At 37.1% G+C, this 19,273-nt stretch overlaps 1 protein-coding gene across 2 annotated transcripts in view; it reads left to right on the top strand.

Moving 5' to 3' along the window:
- Positions 1-12,206: 12,206 nt before the first annotated feature.
- PLSCR2 (phospholipid scramblase 2) overlaps positions 12,207-19,273 on the top strand; it is a 47,707-nt gene continuing 40,640 nt past the window's right edge. The window contains exon 1 of one of the 2 annotated variants that reach the window (XM_011995147.1): positions 12,207-12,303. Coding sequence is in view for 1 of the 2 variants with exons in the window: in XM_011995144.1 (XP_011850534.1) it covers positions 12,276-12,303 (28 nt within the window). In the remaining variant the exon portion in view is untranslated. The remainder of the gene's footprint in view (positions 12,304-19,273) is intronic. The other variant, XM_011995144.1, reaches the window with a different exon arrangement.

The raw sequence follows: 19,273 nt of genomic DNA, 5'->3' as shown, positions 1-19,273 counted from the left end.
AGTAGGGGCAAGGGCCAAGTGTGGGTCTACTATTCTGCATTGTCTTTCTTGTATAAAAATACATAGTTTATTTTTGTTTCAATAGAGTCAGAATTCTAAGACACTTTCAAAGGTATCTCAGTGTAAAACAATAAATTTTTACTATGATTTACATAGAAACAAACTTTTATATTAATATTGAATCAAAGCAAGTAAAAATATTTACTTTCTGTAACTACAATAATCTTTTGTATAAACTGATTTACAATAAATACAAATCATCTTTATTTGGTGTAGAACTTTTGAGAAAGTAGATGTACCCTAGAACTAGAGAATCAATAGGGACTCTCTTGATGTAATTGTCAAGCGTATTCAGCATAATTTGAGCTAATAATTAGGTTTTACCGACAGAATAGGAAATGTCAACCCAAGGAGTTGGGTAAATTAAGATCAGTTAAGAGAGTGTCTATATTTACTTTCTTTAGTAATTATTTTCTGACAAGGAAAACAATAGTCACCATCAATCCAGTAGCTAAAATAATATGACACTTTTTTGACATGATTCATGGCTCCCTCAAGAACTTATCTGCTCCAAAAAGTAAAGGAGAAAGCAGGAAAGAAGAAAGGGAGGGATTAGATGAAAAGGAAAGAAGAAAGAAAAGGGGTTTTTGTTTGTTCATTGCAGTAGAAGTCAACTAAAAAAATATAGAAGAAATGATGAAGGTAGGAAATGACCATTTGACAGTCATCATCACAACAATTTTAGTCCAGCAAGGAAACATCAGTGGCTGCTAAAATTAGTGATGAACCTTTAAGGAAAAGCAGTATGCAGTACTTACATTGTCTCAAAGTAGCTTCTTATAAGATACTTATTAATTTCAAAAGAATAAAATAGTAAGTAACTTTACATTTACTGCATGATACAATTCAGCTGAGCTGTCTGCCATGATATGGAAAAGATCTCCATTCCTCCAGTTTCCAAAAACAAGGTTTTTTTTTTCACTCATCTGAACCTTCACCTGCAGTGCATTTAATTCTGTATTTTTCTACCATTGGTCTCTTCATGTTGATGTAAATCTTCTCTAAGATGATCAACATTTTCTTAGAGAAAATACATACCATGCTCCTCACTTCCTTTTGTGTACTCACCAGTCATTGACACCCATATCTCTTCAGTCTTGTCTTAGTCAGCACAGGCTGCTACAACAAAATATCATAAGCTGTCTTAAACAGGAGATGTTTGATTCTCATAGTTCTGGAGCCTGGGAAGTTCAAAATCAAAGTACCAGCTGATCTGGTTTCTGGTGAGGGACCTCTTTCTGTCTTGGAGACAGCCAGCTTCTTATTGTGTTCTCACATGGCAGAGAGTCCAAGCTCTAGTTTCTCTTCTTCCCGTTATAAGGACACTCATCCCATCATGAGACTCCCACTTTTATAAACCTAATTAACTTCCAGAGGCCTTGACTCCAAATACCATCACATTAGGGGTGAGAGTTTCAACATATGAATTTGGCAGGAGAGGTACACAAACATTTAGTTCATAACATTCCACCCCTGGCCCCCATCATTCATGTCTTTCTTGAATGTGAAATGTATTAATTCTATCCCAATAGTACCAAAATCCATAACTCATTCTATCATCAACTCTGAACTTCAAAGTCTCACTTAAGAAACATCTAAATCAGATATGAATGAGACTCAAGGTGCAATTCATGCCGAGGCAAAATTTCTTTCCAGCTATGAGCCTGTGAAACCAGATAAGTTATGTACTTCCAAATTATAATAGTTGGACAGGCATAGAACAGACTTTCCCATTACAAAATGGAGAAGTTGGGAGAAAGAGAGGAGTAACATGACCAAATCAAGTTCAAAACCTAGCAAACAAATGCCATTAGATCTTGAGGCTCAAGAATAATTATTTTTAGTTTGATGCTCTGTCTTCGAGACCCATGTCCTGCAAGGCTCTTTTGAGTGGGGGTTGTGCCCTCAAAGCTCTGCAATGTGAGAGTCACATCCACTCCCAAGGCTCAGCTTAGTGGAATTCTCATTCTCCAGGCTCCAGGCTGCCATTGTCTAGCCTGTTGAAACCAAGGCAATGGCTCTCTCCCCCACTGAAAACCAAGGAGGCAGACCTGATGACCTCTGAATTGCCTTCAAGATTACTGCTTTTTCTTATCTTGAAGAGTAGTACACATCTGCAGCCACAGCTTGATGTTCTGGTACTGTGGCCTATAAAGAAGTCCTGTAGCTTTCTTTCTATTGATACTGTTTCTATTGTCTTTAGCTCTGTCAATCTGAAATAATCAAAAGAATCAGAATTCAGTCTTAAAGAATTTATTCTAGCTAAAAGTTTGTTACGATCACTAGAGAAACATTAGCTCCTGAAAATGAAGTAAGTTCCAGTGCAGTCGCAGACTAGAAAATGAGTCAATGAATATACTTGATGCAAATCTCATGCAGTTTTTTTGTTAATTTTTTTTAATAATCAACTAATCTTTGTTAACTGAGACTCTGTGTTCTCCAGCTACTCAATCCACAGGTGGCCTGTGGCTCCTGGTAAACAGAAAGGGTAGCAATGTAATTGAAGGCTGATGTGACTCCTCTTATTGTAGGCCAACTTACAAATGTCACCAGGAAATAAACTCTCATCATTCTCATTGACTAGACAATAAAAGGACAATGGACCTTGTAAAGTGGGAACAAGGAAATGGAACAATTAAAAAAAAAATGATTGGTTAACATTAGGTTACTTCAGGTTACTTTTTTGTAAGGGTTAAAGCAGAGGGACTTCCTTATTATGCTGACTCAATCAGATTAAAATTTCCTGTTTTCAGGGGGAAAAAAATGGTCTGCTTGGGATCTATCTGCTTCCTTAAAGTTGCAGTATAATTACGTGACATTTGGCATGAGTGACTCTGCTGTGGTTTTATCTGGTTTGTTGGAGTCTAGTGCGTGACCTCACTCCAAATCAATGACCGCCCACAGTTTTTGTTTACACACACACACACACACACACACACACACACACGGTATATATTCACTTTTTTTTTTCCTGTTGGTTCTCTTTCTCTGGAGAACCTCGAATAATATGCCAACTTTCCTCTACAATCAATTTCAGTGAATATTTCTGTATATGTATCCTTTTGCTCATGTCAAAAAAAAGAAGTATTTATGATTATCCTTATGAGCAAAATTGCTGCTCCTAAGGGTCTAAATATCATTATGAAATATTTTAATATTGCTCTCCAAATAAATAATACCAATTTATTATCTGAACACCAGTGTATGACCATCACTACAGCTTTACATCCCCCATCAGAACTGGTATTGTTGGGTTCTGTTTTGTTTTGGTGAATTTCCAGTATTTTTAATTGGGAATCTCATTCTTGTTTTCATCTGCATGAAATGGTGAGGTTGAGTATGTTTTCATTTGTTAATTAGATGTTCATGTTTCCTCTAATGTGAATCATCTTTTTGCATACTGTAATAATTTTTGTATTTGTTTGCTGTCAACTTTCTTATTAATTTGTAGAAGTTTCTTTTTATGTGACCAAATCTTTTATAAGTTTGTATGCATTGTAAATATCTTCTCTCAGGATATGGCTTTCAATTCACTTTATCTGTGAAATAATATTTTTGTTGTATAGAGAAATTTTAAATCATCATATTTATCAATTTTTTCAAGGTTTGTATTTTTTTTCTTTTGTTTTGCAGGTTTATTTTTCATACACAGGTCATTACTGCACTTGGAACTTTTTAAATGTCTGTCATGAGTAGATATCTAATTTTATTGTATATAAATAGCTAATCACTCCAATAACAGCAAAGTGTTCATCTTTTCTACTGATTTGTAATGCTACTTTTGCCAGCTATTAACTTTTCATGGATTTGTAGATCTGTTTCCAAGCTTCCTCTCTTATTCTATTGTTCAATATTTTTGTATAAACAATTCCCTTCAAACATTCCTGACAACGTATTTCCTCTTGAATATTATTCTGGTCCGGTCTCTTTAAACAGCTGCATTTTATTGATGGAACATAAAACAGGCAAAGGGAAGGAGCAAGATACAAAGTTCATTTAATATCCTGAAAAAATAGATCAGCCTTTAGTATTTTAACAGCTATATATTATTTATTTAGTGACCTTGGTTTTGTTTGTAAACAAGCTAGTTATATTGTAGTAAAGAAGAAATATGGGAGGAAAAATAAGACTTTAAAGATGTATCTAATCTTGTAATTAACATACATTTCCTACTCAACGTTTTTAATTTTATGTAAAATATTTTAGGATATACTATGCATGCTTTTAAATCACTTGATTATAAAGCTGTTTAATAGAAAAAAAAGATACAAAGCTGAAGTTGTAAGGGTAAGGGTTAAGTATTGAAGTTTTGTGGGCCTAACAAATGACTAGTTTATATAATTTGTAGAATACTTTCTTATTTTACCTACTTAGCTAATACAAGTGGTGCCTAAATAAGTAATGTTTTATAGAATGAATTGATGCAGGTGGGAGAGTCACTGTCATACGAAACTGTCAGAAGCATTTGAACCAGAGCAACTCTATCTTGAATAGAGGCTGGATAAAGTAAGTCTGAGACCTATAGGGCTGCATTCCCAGGAGGTTAGACATTCTTAGTCAAAGGAAGACACGGGAGGTATCTCAAGATACAGGTCACAAAGACCTTGATGATAAAACAGGTTGCCATAAAGAAGCCAGACAAAACCCACCAAAACCAAGATGTCAAGGAAAGTGATCTCTGGCCTTCCTCACTGCTCATTATATGTTAATTATAATGCATTAGCAAACTAAAAGACACTCCCACCAGCACCATGACAGTTTACAAATGCCCTGGCAATATCTGGAAGTTACCCTACATGATATAAAAAGGGAAGGAACTCTCAGTTCTGGGAATTACCCGCCTCTTTCCCAGGAAACTCATGAATAATCCACCCCTTGTTTAGATATAATTGATAAATAACTATAAGCATACTAAGTCAAGTAGCCCATGCCACTGCTCTGTCTATGGAGTATCCATTGTTTTATTCCTTTACTTTCTTAATAAACTTGCTTTCCCTTTAGTCTATGGGCTTGCCTCTAATTCTTTCTTGAGTGAGGTCCAAGAACTCTTCTCTTGCGGTCTAGATCAGGACCGGACCCTTTTCCAGTAACAAAACTAGGGATCAACTTAACCTACAAGTAAATTAAAATATGCTTAATTAAACTGAGTAAATATTAAATATGCTATCAAAGAGAATATAGTCAGAGAGACAAAAAACAAGGAGGGAAAGGAAGCAGAATCAAGAATGTTTGCATTCGGCCGTGCTCGGTGGCTCACGCCTGTAATCGCAACAGTTTGGGAGGTCGAGGCGGTGCGGATCACGAGGTCAGGAGACCGAGACCATCATGGTTAACACGGTGAAACCCCATCTCTACTAAAAATACAAAAAAAATTAGCCGGGTGTGGTGGCGGGAGCCTGTAGTCCCAGTTACTACGGAGGCTGAGCCAGGAGAATGGCGTGAACCCGGAAAGTGGAGCTTGCAATGAGCCAAGATGGCGCCACTGTGCTCCAGCCTGGGAGACAGAGCGAGACTCAAGTCTTGAGCCCACAACAGTGTAGTGAGGTAAAAATGTAGTGGGTGTCCGGCTAAGCTGGGCTTAAGTCTCAGTTACAGATGAGTCTACACGAGCCCCTGCACTCCCGCAGACTCTGCAAATGAGTCACCAACCACACACTGCTGATGTTACAATAAGGAAAATCCATGTGCACTGAATTCAAGAGTATTTACAGTTGTAGCCACCGGTGGACTTACTGGTGCCCCACTAAAGAAAGGTCTTAGGAGAAATTTGTTTCACAAATGAAGGCAGAGAAAGTAAAAAAAGAATTTAAGATATGTAAAGCACCTTGACTTGTATACTCACTAGAGTTTCTAAGTATCTCAGGCCTTTTGTTCTCTCTGCTGAGTCACATCAGAATCAGTATAGTTCCATGTAGTCTAGCCTGTTCCACCAGATTGAAATCCGTTCACTTGGGAATGGTGGGAATTTATTTTCTGGTGACATTTGTCAATTGCCCTGCAATAAAAGGAGTCCTTCAATTACATCTATCCTTTCTGTTTACGAGGTGCTGCAGGCCACCTATGGGTTGGGTAGTTGGAGAACGGGGAGTCTCAGTTAACAAAGCTTAGTAGACTATTAAAAAAGAAAAAAGAAAAAAAAAAATCTGCCTGAGATTTGCATCAACTGTATTTATTGAATCATTTTCTGATCTGTGACTCAAATGGAAAATGTATACCCTGGGGATTTGAATTATTATCAGGCAACTCCTACAGATTTCTGTTTGTTTTCTTGTTCGCCATAACTCATAGATTATATTCTGACTTCTAAGGAGAATGATGTGAAGTTCTCACAGAGAAACTCCTCACATGGGTAGGGGCGAGAAGGGAACAAAGTAATCCCATTCCAATATATATCCCATCATGAACTTGTATGTCTCTGTGAGCTTTGTTTTAGGACTCATATTGACTAGGACTAAACCTGATAACCAAGACTCATGACTCAACTGCCTGCTTGGGCCAGACAAGTAAGATAAATGCATAGTACTACAGGTATAAGACATCCAGGAATGAGGGAAGGTAGGTGCGTTTGTCTGTTTTACATTGCTATAAAGAAATATCTGAGACTGGGTATTTATAAAGAAAAGAGATTTATTTGGCTCATAGTTCTTCAGGCTATATTAACATGGCACCGGTATCTGCTCAGCTTCTGGTGAGGCCTCTGGAAATTTCTACTCATGGTGGAAGGCAGAGAGGGAGTAGGTATGTCACATGGTAGGAGAGGGAGTAAGAGAGAGAGAGAAGGTGGCATAAAAAACAACCAGCTTTCATGTGAATTAATAGAGTGAGAACTCATTCGTTACCATGAGGATAGCACAAAGCCATTCAAGACGGGTCTGCCTTCATGATCCAAACACCCTGCTCTGGGTCCACCTCCAATACTGAAGGTCACATTTTAGTATAAGATTGAGAGAAGACATACTTCCAAACCATATCAGTAGAGAATCAAAACTGCAGTCCAGCTAATGTCTCTCAAATTAAAAACACACAAGCAGGCTACTTTGCTGGCCAAATTCTCAAATGTAGTCTGGCCTAACTAGTCCTAAATGTCTCCATTTGTACCCACCTACCAGTAGTTTTGTCATATCCATAAAATGCTCCTCGGAAGAGAATGGTTCATGAATAAATTTAAGTATTTAAAATGATTTATTACAAACATCAGCATTTTCTCATGATTGAAAGTGGAGACTGTGGAAATGTCCCATTAGAGTTAGTATCTCAACTCTGCCACATTTGAGCTCTGTGCCTCAGTTTCCTCTGAGCAGTTCTGTGCTTTGGGCAAGTCACATAACTTTCTACGCCTTAATGTTCCCATCTGTAAAATAGGCCTGTTAACAGGGAGAACCAACTAGTCTGCAGAGGCCACACTTCTAAATAGTTTCGATACAGTTCAAAGGGTTGTTTTAAGATTTTTATGAGTTTTGATATGAAAACTCCGTTGAGCCACATCTGGCATATTGATAGCAAGCAGCACAATGACATTATCTATTATTATGTTACTCACTTTTCCCCTTTAAAGTGAAAGTCTGTTTGATATCTGAGTATCATACTTGCATAATGTTATGGTCCGAATGTTTTGTCCCCTGAAAACTCATATTGAAACTTAACCCCTAGTACAACAGTGTTAGAAGGTGGGGCCTACTAGAAAGTGTTTAGGTCATGAGGATGGAGCTCCCATGAATGAATTAATGCTGTTATACAAAGGATTGTGGGAACAGATTTTCTCTCTTCTGTTCTTTTGTCTCATAAGAATCAGCGTTTCTCCTCTCCAGATTATGCAGGGTTCAAGGTACCATCTTGGGAGTGAAGAGCAGGCCCTTATCAGACAGCAAACCTGCCAATGCATTGATCTTGGACTTCTCTGACTCCAGAACTATGAGAAATCATTTCTATTTGTTTATAAATTACCCAGTGTGTGGTATTCTGTTACAACAACACAAAACAAATTAAGATGCAGAGTTCAGTTATTCTGAAATCATTTAACCACTTGCCTTTAAAACTTATTTTAAAATATCATTTCTAGTTAAAATTTGGAGCAGGTATATCCATGGGATCTTTTGGCACAGGGATTGTTGTCAAATTTTACAATATATATAAATTTCCTAGAGAACCTGATAAAATAAAGATTGCTGGGCCCATCCACAGCGTTTCTGACTGGGTGGGTATCAGACTTTCCCAGAGAATTTATTTGCATTTTAACAATTTCTAATGTGATATTGATTCTGCTGATCTGGAGACCAGACTTCAAAACCACTGTCTTAGCAAATGACATCCAATGTTTGTTTGGTAAAGAATTTTGAAAAGGTAAACAGTAAATTTACTCCTCTATGTGTGTATATATACATCCATCCACATTCACATATATAATTTAATAGATATATAAAATTATCATTTACTATGTATTTAAAAAGACATTAAATAATCATGTAGTATGAATATGTAGGATGTTTAATATTCATATAACATTTCTAAATTGCCATCATTGGCATGTTTAAAAAATATTTTATTTCATAAACATGGGATTTTTTAATTTCTTAAAATGACTAACTCATTCACCCTTGTCTGACAGATATGTATGTAATCACTGTTCATTTGGGGCAGGAAGCCTTCCTGGATGACCTCCTTCGTGCCCGTTCCTTGCCCCTGCTCACCTTGGTAAAGGTCTGGGAAAAAATAAGACAATGAATAAACAGAAAATTTTGCTGGCTTCCAAGCGCGTGATTGTGTATGTATATGAGATTTTTGAGATTTTATTTTAATGAAGAGTATTTTCCTTTAACAGTATAATTGGAAAGAATATAAAGCCATGTAATATGAAAACTTTAATAACTATTAGTGGCATAGTAATAGTAAATAATGTAAGGAAGAGGAGGGCCAATCAAAACACTAATGAGCGAGCTTGTATTTTGTAACTGAGTTTTTCTTACGTATAGATGTGCATAAGTTAAAATGCAAGATAACATGTGAAAGATTTATTTGAACTTCCCTTTGTGGTAAAACTGGCAGTGAAGTACTCATATCCAGGGACATAATGCTCTAATTTTGGAGTTTCACTCTTGTTGGCCAGACTGGAGTGCAATGGCGCGATCTCGGCCTACCCCAACCTCTGCCTCCCCGGTTCAAGCAATTCTCCGGCCTCAGCCGCCGGAGTAGCTGGGATTTCAGGCATGTGCCACCACGTCTGGCTAATTTTGTGTTTTCAGTAGAGATGAGGTTTCTCCATGTTGGTCAGGCTAGTCTCTAACTCCCCACCTCAGGTCTCCCAGGCCGCCTGCCCTGGCCTCCCAAAGTGCTGGGATGACAGGCATGAGCCACTTCACCCAGCTATTATTTCTTTTATAAATGTGTGAGGGAACTAGTATTTGAACTTTGAAAAACTGGGTGATTCGAGCTACTGTCTGATTTAAACCCATGAACTCACCAAATGTAGTAAAATGTAATAAAATCATATTACACTTTCTTATCTTGCTGAAAATATAGGTATGTTTTATTGAAGCAACTACATTCTTAAGAGAAGGAATTAATTCTTTTCACTGTTAATGTATAGAGTGTCTCAGAACATAAAATAATCTAGGTGTTTCCATGTGGCCAAATTGTAAAACAATATGTTCTAGGATTCTGTCAAGTCATCAGACAGTGTTCCCACATCTCCCATTCAAGATCACAGGATATCAGCTTTAAACAAACAGAACTGTGAAACCCAATTAATCTAAAAGGTGGTCCATTTTTGTTAGTTTCTTGGTTTAGGGCACCATTCTGTTTCATTGTACAGGTCATAAAACTCATGTGAAATCTGTAACTGATCCAGCTTTTCCAGTTGAAGAAATAAGTACCCAGTTCACCTCCTTGCCTCTGAACGGCATTTTGAAAATTATTAATCAAGCTACTCTTCTAATAATAAATTGATTTCATCCATCTGTAGCAAAAGTAAGTGCTGGATAATTAAATTTGATTATATTATCGACCATAAGAAATAAGTAAAAGTAAATCATTGTTGCTTCTGAAATCCAAATATGACAAGGATTTGATTTCAGGCACCTGAACTTTGTAGCTCAATTTGAACAAAAATATTAATGAAGGTTATCTAAGCTTTGGTTTTCTTACCTCTAAAATTAGGATAATAACTTCTTCATTTTAAAGTTTCTATTAGGATAAAGTAAGCATGTTTTATCATTATTATTCTTATTTTTATTATTAATGCACCATTAATTTTCAGTTCTACTTAGATGACATTATGCTGCAAACCATTTTTTATTAATTTCATATAATGTAGGTAGTACTCTAACTGATGAATAATTTTTTAAAAGAATGTTTATTCATTCTTGCTATTGGATATATCTAATCTAGCCTTCTCCTTCTGAGGAGGTAAGAGCTCTCTTCAACTACTGGTGCATGTTTGTGACGTAATTTCAGGTCTTGATATGTAATGAAAAGTATTTATTTGTGTGTATATCTACTTACTTAACAACAGACACATGCTTCAGCTTTGTTTTCCAATTTTAGACTTCCAAATTTTAGTTTTTTTGTTTTGTCTAAAATTGTAAGCTTACAATTTTAATTCAGTTTAATATCTATATATCAAAATATGATCACTTCCTTTAGAATTCAAAAAAAAAGAGTGTTTGAGATTATATGCACTACCAGGGAATTTTATTACCAGAAGAAACCCTGCAGTATAATTTATAAATACAAAAACTGAAGTTTTAATGTTACTAAGTTAATGTTAAAACTTATTATATTACTATTACTCGTTAAATATTCTGGACTTTGAGGTGTCTATGTTACCTCATGATTCTGGTAAAAACAGAGAACATAGAATATTCTTTTCGGTGACTGAAGAAAGAGAAAAGTAAAAGGGCAGTTTTGGGTGAAGAAGCTTTTGAGGCACTTTCTCTTTAAAAAATCTGAATATACTAGTTGTGGGAGTGAGACACTGTTGTTTCCATATTTCATTTCATCACTTTTATGTCAGTGTTCTGAAACCTATATCCTAAGTTTGTGGGTATAAGAGGGCCCAGTTCTGGGAGGCTAATTTGCTCTTTACTGATCCAGATAAAGGGGAGGTTTCCAACATGCTAATCTGGCTGAGGGCTTATGAGACTGCTATTTGCCTGTGATCTATTTGACCTCTCTTGTCTTCTCCATGGGGAAGTTACACAATTTATTTTGGACAGGCTAAGCTCATCTTTCATGAAGTGGCAGCCTTTATCCTTTATTGTTTCCATTGATTAATGCCAGTAGGTTCTTATCTGTCTTGACCAGCTGCTGCTGTGAGGTGTGAAACCTGTGCCCTTATTCACAGGAAATGCAACTCCCCCACCACCACCCTGGGTTTCACTGACATCATGGTCAGTGGAAGAAGTAACTTCATGCCCATGGACCTTCACAGGAGTCCAGATCCCTTCACTTTGTTCAGAGGGGATTACAAACACCCGAGGCTGTTGTGTTGTCCATAGCTAAGCTTGGCAAATGGGCTCACACAAGAGAGTGACTTACCATAGTATCCTTACCACTCTGCTTCTAGATCCTGTAATCGAATATCTAAGTTGTTTCATCTTTCATACATTGTGAATACTTTTCCCTCCTATTTTGAGATACCAAAGAGGTACTTTCCTCTTACTCAAACCCTACTACAAAACATAATGTTCTAATTTACTTTCCACTGAGGCTTTCTCTCTTTCTATATGACTGAGAAGATCTCTCAGTAAGTGTCTTCTTGCACAAAGTGCAAAGTAATGAAACTAGTACAACAGAGGACAATGTACAATGCTCTGAAACCATTTTATACACCATCATATAATTATTTTATTGTTCCATTTATTTTGTTTAACATGTAGTGGTAAAGCCTTAGGTATCAGAAACTTCATGTGGAACTGGCTCCAATTGATCAATTATTGGAATATAGGAGGTGTGACATACTGCTTTGAGGTTTGAATACTGCTTTGAGGTGGCACACTGCTTGCAGGAAGCATGGCCACTGCTTTGAGCCTTTGCTGCCATTCCAAAACCATGGGAGAATTATAAGCTTTATATCCTGGTATGCATACAATTATCCATAGAACTAGTTAGCTTCAAAGTTCTAAATGGAATGTATATTGTTGTGGTTGCTTGTATCTGCCCATGTTAGATTCTTCCTAGCAATAATTTTGAGAGACTATGGATTGTGGGCTGAATGGAGGATGAAGCCTTTTCAAATTCGCCTCCCAGGTAGACAATGACACGTAGTTTCCAGAGACTAACGTGCTTCAAATGTTGGTCTCTATAACTACTATGTACTCCCTGTTGTTTATGTATATGTTCCCATTCATGAACTACCTAATAGGGGCCTTAAACTCATACTCGGTATGTTAAACAGTCTGAGCTGCTGTAACAAATACCATAGACTAGGTGACTTATAGTAACATAAACTGGGGGTTTCTGTTTCTGTTTCTCTTGGTTTCTGTACTTCTGGAGGCTGGGAAGCCCAAAATTAAACAGATTTGGTGTTTGATGAGGGTTCACTTCCTCACAGGTGACCAACATCTTACTGTAACTTCACAGGGCAGAAACGGGGAGGGATCTTTCTGGGGTCTATTTCTATAAGGGCATTTCTCCCAATTCTGAGAACTCCTCCCTTGTGACCTAATCATCTGCCAAAATCCCTACTTCCTAAAACCACTGGGAGTTAGGACTTTAACATATTAATTTCAGAGACATGTATTCAGTCCTTTGGACTGGGAAACTGTAGTATTCAGAATTTATTACTTTGCTGATGCTTCATTGCTGCACATATAATACAAAAGAATATTTTTATGTATTTTTAGAGACATTGCCTAGGACTCCAGGTTTGGGACGAATCTCTAAGCTACCACTCAGTACAAAGTATCCAAAACTAGGAAGAAGACGTTCATGTTCCTCTCTAGAGAGAACAAAAACGAATGCCATAGTTGGAGTGTAACAAAGCCTCCAACTTCATCTCACATCTAACTTGAAAATCACCATGTACATGAGATATATCTGACCCTGAATGACCCTCTTTTCTCCTACTCTAATTGATACCCCTCTTTCCTAATCCATTGTCTATGTCAGCTATTCCTGCTAATTCCTCTTCTTTAGGATACCTGGATTCACTTTATAGCTCTTCCATGTATAAATCTAATGGATAACACAGCATCTCTGAGGCTCATATTTTGTTCTGTAAAACCGGGATGAAGGGTAACCTACAAATGATCTGCAGGTTTCTACAGTGAACCCACTAGAAAACGCTTCTGGAGAGAGAGTGTTTCATAAGTATGAGACCTCACGATGGAAAGTCTGAATTTTCTTCCCAAAATTAAGACACCTATATATTTGGGTGAAGCATAATGCAAAATGCATTTTCCTTCTGAGACTTCAGGAGAACTCTCCAACTAATATAATTGTGTGATTATTACTATTCTTTGAAGATCTGTGATTTAGAAAGTATTTAAACCATGAGTGTTTATAAACAGTGTTTGTATTTTAGGTTCACTGACAGCAATATATTACTTTATCAAATTAAATAGATTTATGAATAATACAACAATGTAACATTGAGATGATTTGGCAAAACAACTAGAAGACCACCTGTTTGTCTGGCATAATTATATATTTTGTCTGGTGACATGTATGTTTAAAAATCAATATAGTTATACTTATTAGCAAGTATTAAAACATGTATATATATATGCACTATATATGCACACATGTAGACGACACGGAAAACAGTAATATATTTAATAAAACATAAAAATTAATAAATACATATTTGGGGTTTTTAAATTAAGTACATTGTCATTCATGTATATGAAATATTTATGTACTTACCAATGTACATAGATTTGACGTAGTTCTTACTTGTTTTCATTTCAAATAATAGTCTCTGTCTATATACAATTTCACATGCACAAAAAAATTCAGAGTAAGGGCTCCAAAAATCTGTGCCTCAAAGAAAGCAGTAAGAATCCAGGAAAAAATGGGCAAAACCAAAATTTTAGAACTCTGAACATTAAGCAGTGATCTCAAACAATCTAAAGGTCATTTTGAAAACTGTGAAACTATCATAAGAACAGTGAGCTGTGGAATTTCAACGTTCTAATTCCATCCCTCAACCCCCAGATTCACAGAAGACTTGCAAACCAACAGCTTTGTAGTCACAATAGCCGTAATGTAATCAACAGAAAAATTCCACCTAAAGATGTGTATGTCATATTTCCCAAAACCATAAACATATTATCTTACACATTATCATATATGTCAACGTGTCTAATTGAATGAATCCAGTGACATATACTTTAGAGACACAATGTTCTTAAAGTTTTTACAACTGCCAAAAAAAAAAAAAAAAAAAAAAAAAAATGCCACCTTGGACTGAAAGACAAAAACAGAAAGAAGAAATCAAAGAAATTTGCTGGACTACCAAAATTGTATAAACAGAATATTTCCTAATAAAATTACTCAGCTGAAAACACAAGCTCACTTTTTTTTTTTTCAACTTTCATTTTAGGTTCAGGGGATACATGTGAATGTTTATTACATGGGTAAATTTTATGTTGTTGGAGTTTGGTATGATTTTGTCACTCAGGTAGTGAGTATATTGCCTGATAGGTAGTTTTTCAACTCTCACCCTCCCGCAAGCCTCCCCCTTCAAGTAGGCTCTGGTGTTTGTTGTTCCTGCCTTTGTGTCCATGTACACTCAGTGTTTAGCTCCCACTTACATTTACATAAAAATGCCCATTTTTAATGGGGTCATTCGTTAATTCCTTGTTGATTTCAGTTTCTTATAGATTCTGAATATTAGACCTTTGTCAGATGCAAGGTAGTTTGTGAATATTTTTCTCCTATGCTATAGGTTGTCTGTTTACTTTGCTGACAGTTTCTTTTGCTGTGCTGGGCAGGAGCTGTTTAATTATGTCCTACTTGTCTATTTTTGTTTTTGTTGCAATTGCTTTTGAAGTATTTGCCATAAAATTTTTGCCAAGGCCTATATCCAGAATGGTATTTCCTAGGTTTTCCTCCAGGGCATGTAGTTTTGGTTTTGCATTGAAGTCTTTAATCCATTTTGAGTTTACTTTTTTATATGGTGAAAGGAAGGGATCCAGTTTCAATCTTCTGCATATGGCTAGCCAGTGGTCCCAGCACCCAATATTGAATAGAAAGTCCTTCCTCATTGCATTTTATTGTTGACTTTGTTGAAGATCAGATGGTTATAAGTGTGCAGCTTTATTTCTGAGTTCGTTAACCCGGCCCATTGGTCTGTGTGCCTGTTTTTGTACCAGTACCATACTGTTTTGGTTATTACAGCCTTATCATATGGTTTGAAGTAAGATAGCATGATGTCTCCAGGTTTGTTCTCTTCCCTTAGATTGCTTTGACTATTCAGGGTCTTTTTGGGTTCCATATAAAATTTAGAATAGGTTTTTCTAATTCTGTGAAAAATGACATTGGTAATTTGATAGGAATAGCATTGAATCTATAAGTGCTTTGGGCAGTATGGCCATCTTAAAATATTAATTATTCCTAGCTATGAGCATGGAGTATTTTACCATTTGTTTGTGTCATCTCTGATTTCTTTCAGCAGAGTTTTTTTATTCTCATTGTAGAGATTTTTTCACTTCTGTGGTCAGCTATATTCTTAGGTATTTTATTCTTTATTAGGATATTTGTAAATGACATTGTGCTCTTGATTTGACTCTCAGCTTGGTCATTATTGATGTATAGATATACTACTGATTTTTGTATATCCATTTTGTATCTGGAAACTTTACTGAACTCTTTTTTTTTTTTTTTTAAGTTTTAGTAGTCTTTGGGCCGATACTATGGGGTTTTATAGGCATAGAATTATATCATCTGCAAAGAGAGATAGTTTGGCTTCCTCTCTTCTTACTTGAATGTCTTTTATTTCTTTCTCTTGACTAATTGATTTGGCTAGGATTTCCAGTAAAATTTTTATTGTTTTGAGGTCAGATTGTTCTCTGTTGTCTACACTGGAGTGCAGTGGTGCAATCATGGCTCAATGTAGCCTCAACTTCCCAGGTTCAGATGATTCTCCCACCTCAGCCTCCCAAGTAGCTGAGACTATAGGTGTATGCCACAATAATAGCTAATTTTTGCATTTTCTGTAGAGATGGGGTTTTGCCATGTGGCCCAGGCTGGCCTCAAACTCTTAGGCTCAAGCAATCCCTCAGCTTCCCAAACTGTTGGAATTACACCAATACTATTTTGAACAGGAGTGGTGAGAATGGTCATCCTTGTCTTGTTCTGGTTCTCAAGGGGAATTATTACAGCATTTGCTCTTTTATTAATAGTGGGATGTTGACTGTGGGTTTGTCATAGATGGCTCTTATTATTTTGAGGTATATTCTTTCACTGCCTAGCTGTTGAGGGTTTTTAACACAAAGGAATATTGAATTTTTATCAAAAGCCTTTTCTATGTCTATTGAAATGATCATGTGGTTTTTGTTCTTAGTTCTGTTTATGTGATGAATCACATTTAGTGAATTGCATATGTTGAACCAATCTTGCATTCCAGAATTAAAGTCTATTCAATCATGGTGGATTAGTTTTTTGATGTGCTGCTGGATTTGGTTTGCTTATTTTGTTGAGGGGCTTTACAACAGGGATATTGGCCTGAAGATTTTCATTTGTAGTGTTTCTGCCAGGTTTTGGTATGAGAATAATGCTGGCCTTCTAAAATGAGTTAGAAGATACGCCCTCTTCCTCAATTTTTTGCAATAGTTCCAATAGGACTGTTATTATTTCTTATTCATGTATCTTGTAGAAATAGGCTAGTCCAAGGCTTTTTCTTCTTGGTAGGTTTTTTATTACTGACTCAGTTTTGGATCTTGTTTTCGGTCTATTCAGGATTTCAATTTCTTCCTGGTTTAATGTTGGTAGGTCATATATTTCCAGGAATTTATTTATTTCTTCTAGATTTTCTAGTATGTGTACGTAGAAGTGTTTGTAACAGTCTTGGAGTTTTTTGCATTTCTGTAGGGTCCATAGTAACGTCCCCTTTGTCATTTATGATTAAGTTTATTTGGATTTTCTCTTTTTATCTTTATTCATCTAGCTGGTGGTCTATCAAAGCAAGCTTGATTTTTCTTTTAAAAAACCAAGTTTTGGTCTAAGTTAATCTTTTGTATGGTTTTTCACATCTCATATTCATTCAGTTAGCTCTGTTTTTGGTTATTTCTTTTCTTCTGCTAGCTTTGGGATTGGTTTCCTCTTTTTTTTTTTTAATTCCTTCAGGTGTGTTAGGTTGTTAATTTGAGTACTTTCTAACTTCTTGATGTACATGTTTGGCACTATAAACTTTCCCCTTAACACTTCTTTAACTGTGTCCCAGAGATTCTGGTGTGTTTTAACTTTGTTTTCATTAGTTTCATTTTTTTTTTTTTTTGGATACTTTACCCAAAAGTCATTCAGGAGTAAGTTGTTTAATTTCCATGTAATTGTAGGGTTTGTATGTATCTCCTTAGTATTGATTTATATTTTTATTGCACTGTAGTCCAAGACTGTGGTGAGTATGATTTTTTTTTAATTTGTTGTGAATTGCTTTATGCACAAGTATGTGGTCGATCTTAGAGTATGTGCTGTGTGGATATGAGAAGAATGTATATTCTGCTGTTATTGGGTGGAGTGTTCTGTAGATGTCTGTTACATCTGTTTGGTCAAGTGTTGAGTTTAAGTCCTGAATAGCTTCATTAGTTTTCTGCAGAGTATTGTTGCCAGTGGACTGGGAACACCTCAGCCTCTCCAATGCAGTGAGTACTTGATCTCAAGGGGCCAGCACGTAAAACTAAAGGCCTGTTTCCAGGTCAGTAATGTCAGAACATACAGCTGAGAAGTGCTGATCAGAGCCTTGGCACCATGTAAGCATTCAGAAATGAAGCCAATTGCTAAACCCAACTTATAACACAGTCAGATCCTTCAGGGCATCAAACCTCATCTAACCTTTTTTCAAGGTTTTTATTAGCTTCCTTGTGATGGGTTAGAACATGCTCCTTTAAGTCGGAGAAGTTTGTTATTATAGACCTTCTGAAGCCTACCTCTGTCAACTCGTAGAAATCATTCTCCATCCAGCTTTGTTCCATTGCTGATGAGGAGCTGCAATCCTTTGGAGTAGAAGAGGTGCTCTGGTTTTTAGAATTTTCAGCTTTCCTGCTCTGGTTTCTCCCCATCTTTGTGTTGGTCTTTGATGTTGGTGACCTATAGATGTGGTTTCAGTGTAGATGTCCTTTTTGTTGTTGTTGATGCTATTCCTTTCTGTTTGTTAGTTTTCCTTCTAACAGTCAGGTCCCTCAGCTGCAGGTCTGCTGGGGTTTGCTCGAGGTCCACTCCAGACCCTGTTTGGCTGGATATCACCAGTGGAGACTGCAGAACAGCAAATATTGCAGAACAGCAAATATTGCTGCCTGATCCTTCCTCTGGAAGCTTCATCCCAGAGGGGCCCTGTATGAGGTGTGTGTCAGCCCCTATGGGAGGTGTCTCCCAGTTAGGCTCCACAGGGTTCAGGGGCCCACTTGAAAGGCAGTCTGTCTATTCTCAGAGCTCAAATGCCATGCTGGGAGATCCACTGCTCTCTTCAGAGCTGTCAGACAGGGCATTTAAGTCTGCAAAAGTTTTGCTATCTTTTGTTCAACTATGCCTTGCCCACAGAGGTGGAGTCTATAGAGGCAGTAGGCCTTGCTGAGCTGCGGTGGGCTCCGTCCAGTTCAAGCTTCCCAGCCACGTTGTTTACCTAGTCAAGCCTCAGCAGTGGTGGACACCCTTCCCCTAGCCAGGCTGTGACTTCACAGGTCGATTTCAGACTGTTGTGCTAGCAGTGAGCAAGGCACCATGAGTGTGCAACCTGCCAATCCAGGCACAGGAGAGAATCTCCTAGTCAGCCGGTTGCTAAGACAATGGAAAAGTGTAGTATTTGGGAGGAAGTGTCCCTTTTCCCAGGTACAGTCTGTCATGGCTTCCCTTGGCAGGAAAGGGAAATCCCCTGACCCTTTGCACTTCCCAGGTAAGGTGATGCCCTGACCTGCTTTGGCTCACCCTCCGTGGGCCACACCCACAGTCCAACCAGTCCCAGTGAGATGAACCAGGTACTTTAGTTGGAAATGCAGAAATCCTCCGCCTTCTGTGTCAATCACTCTGAGAGCTGCAGACTGGAGCTGTTCCTATTTGGCCA

This window comes from Mandrillus leucophaeus, unplaced genomic scaffold (assembly GCF_000951045.1).
Source record: "Mandrillus leucophaeus isolate KB7577 unplaced genomic scaffold, Mleu.le_1.0 Scaffold1121, whole genome shotgun sequence".
In the NCBI taxonomy this organism is placed as follows: Eukaryota; Metazoa; Chordata; class Mammalia; order Primates; family Cercopithecidae; genus Mandrillus; species Mandrillus leucophaeus.
The sequence above is the reverse complement of the archived record's forward strand: the minus strand, read 5'-3'. Positions and strand labels throughout refer to the sequence as shown.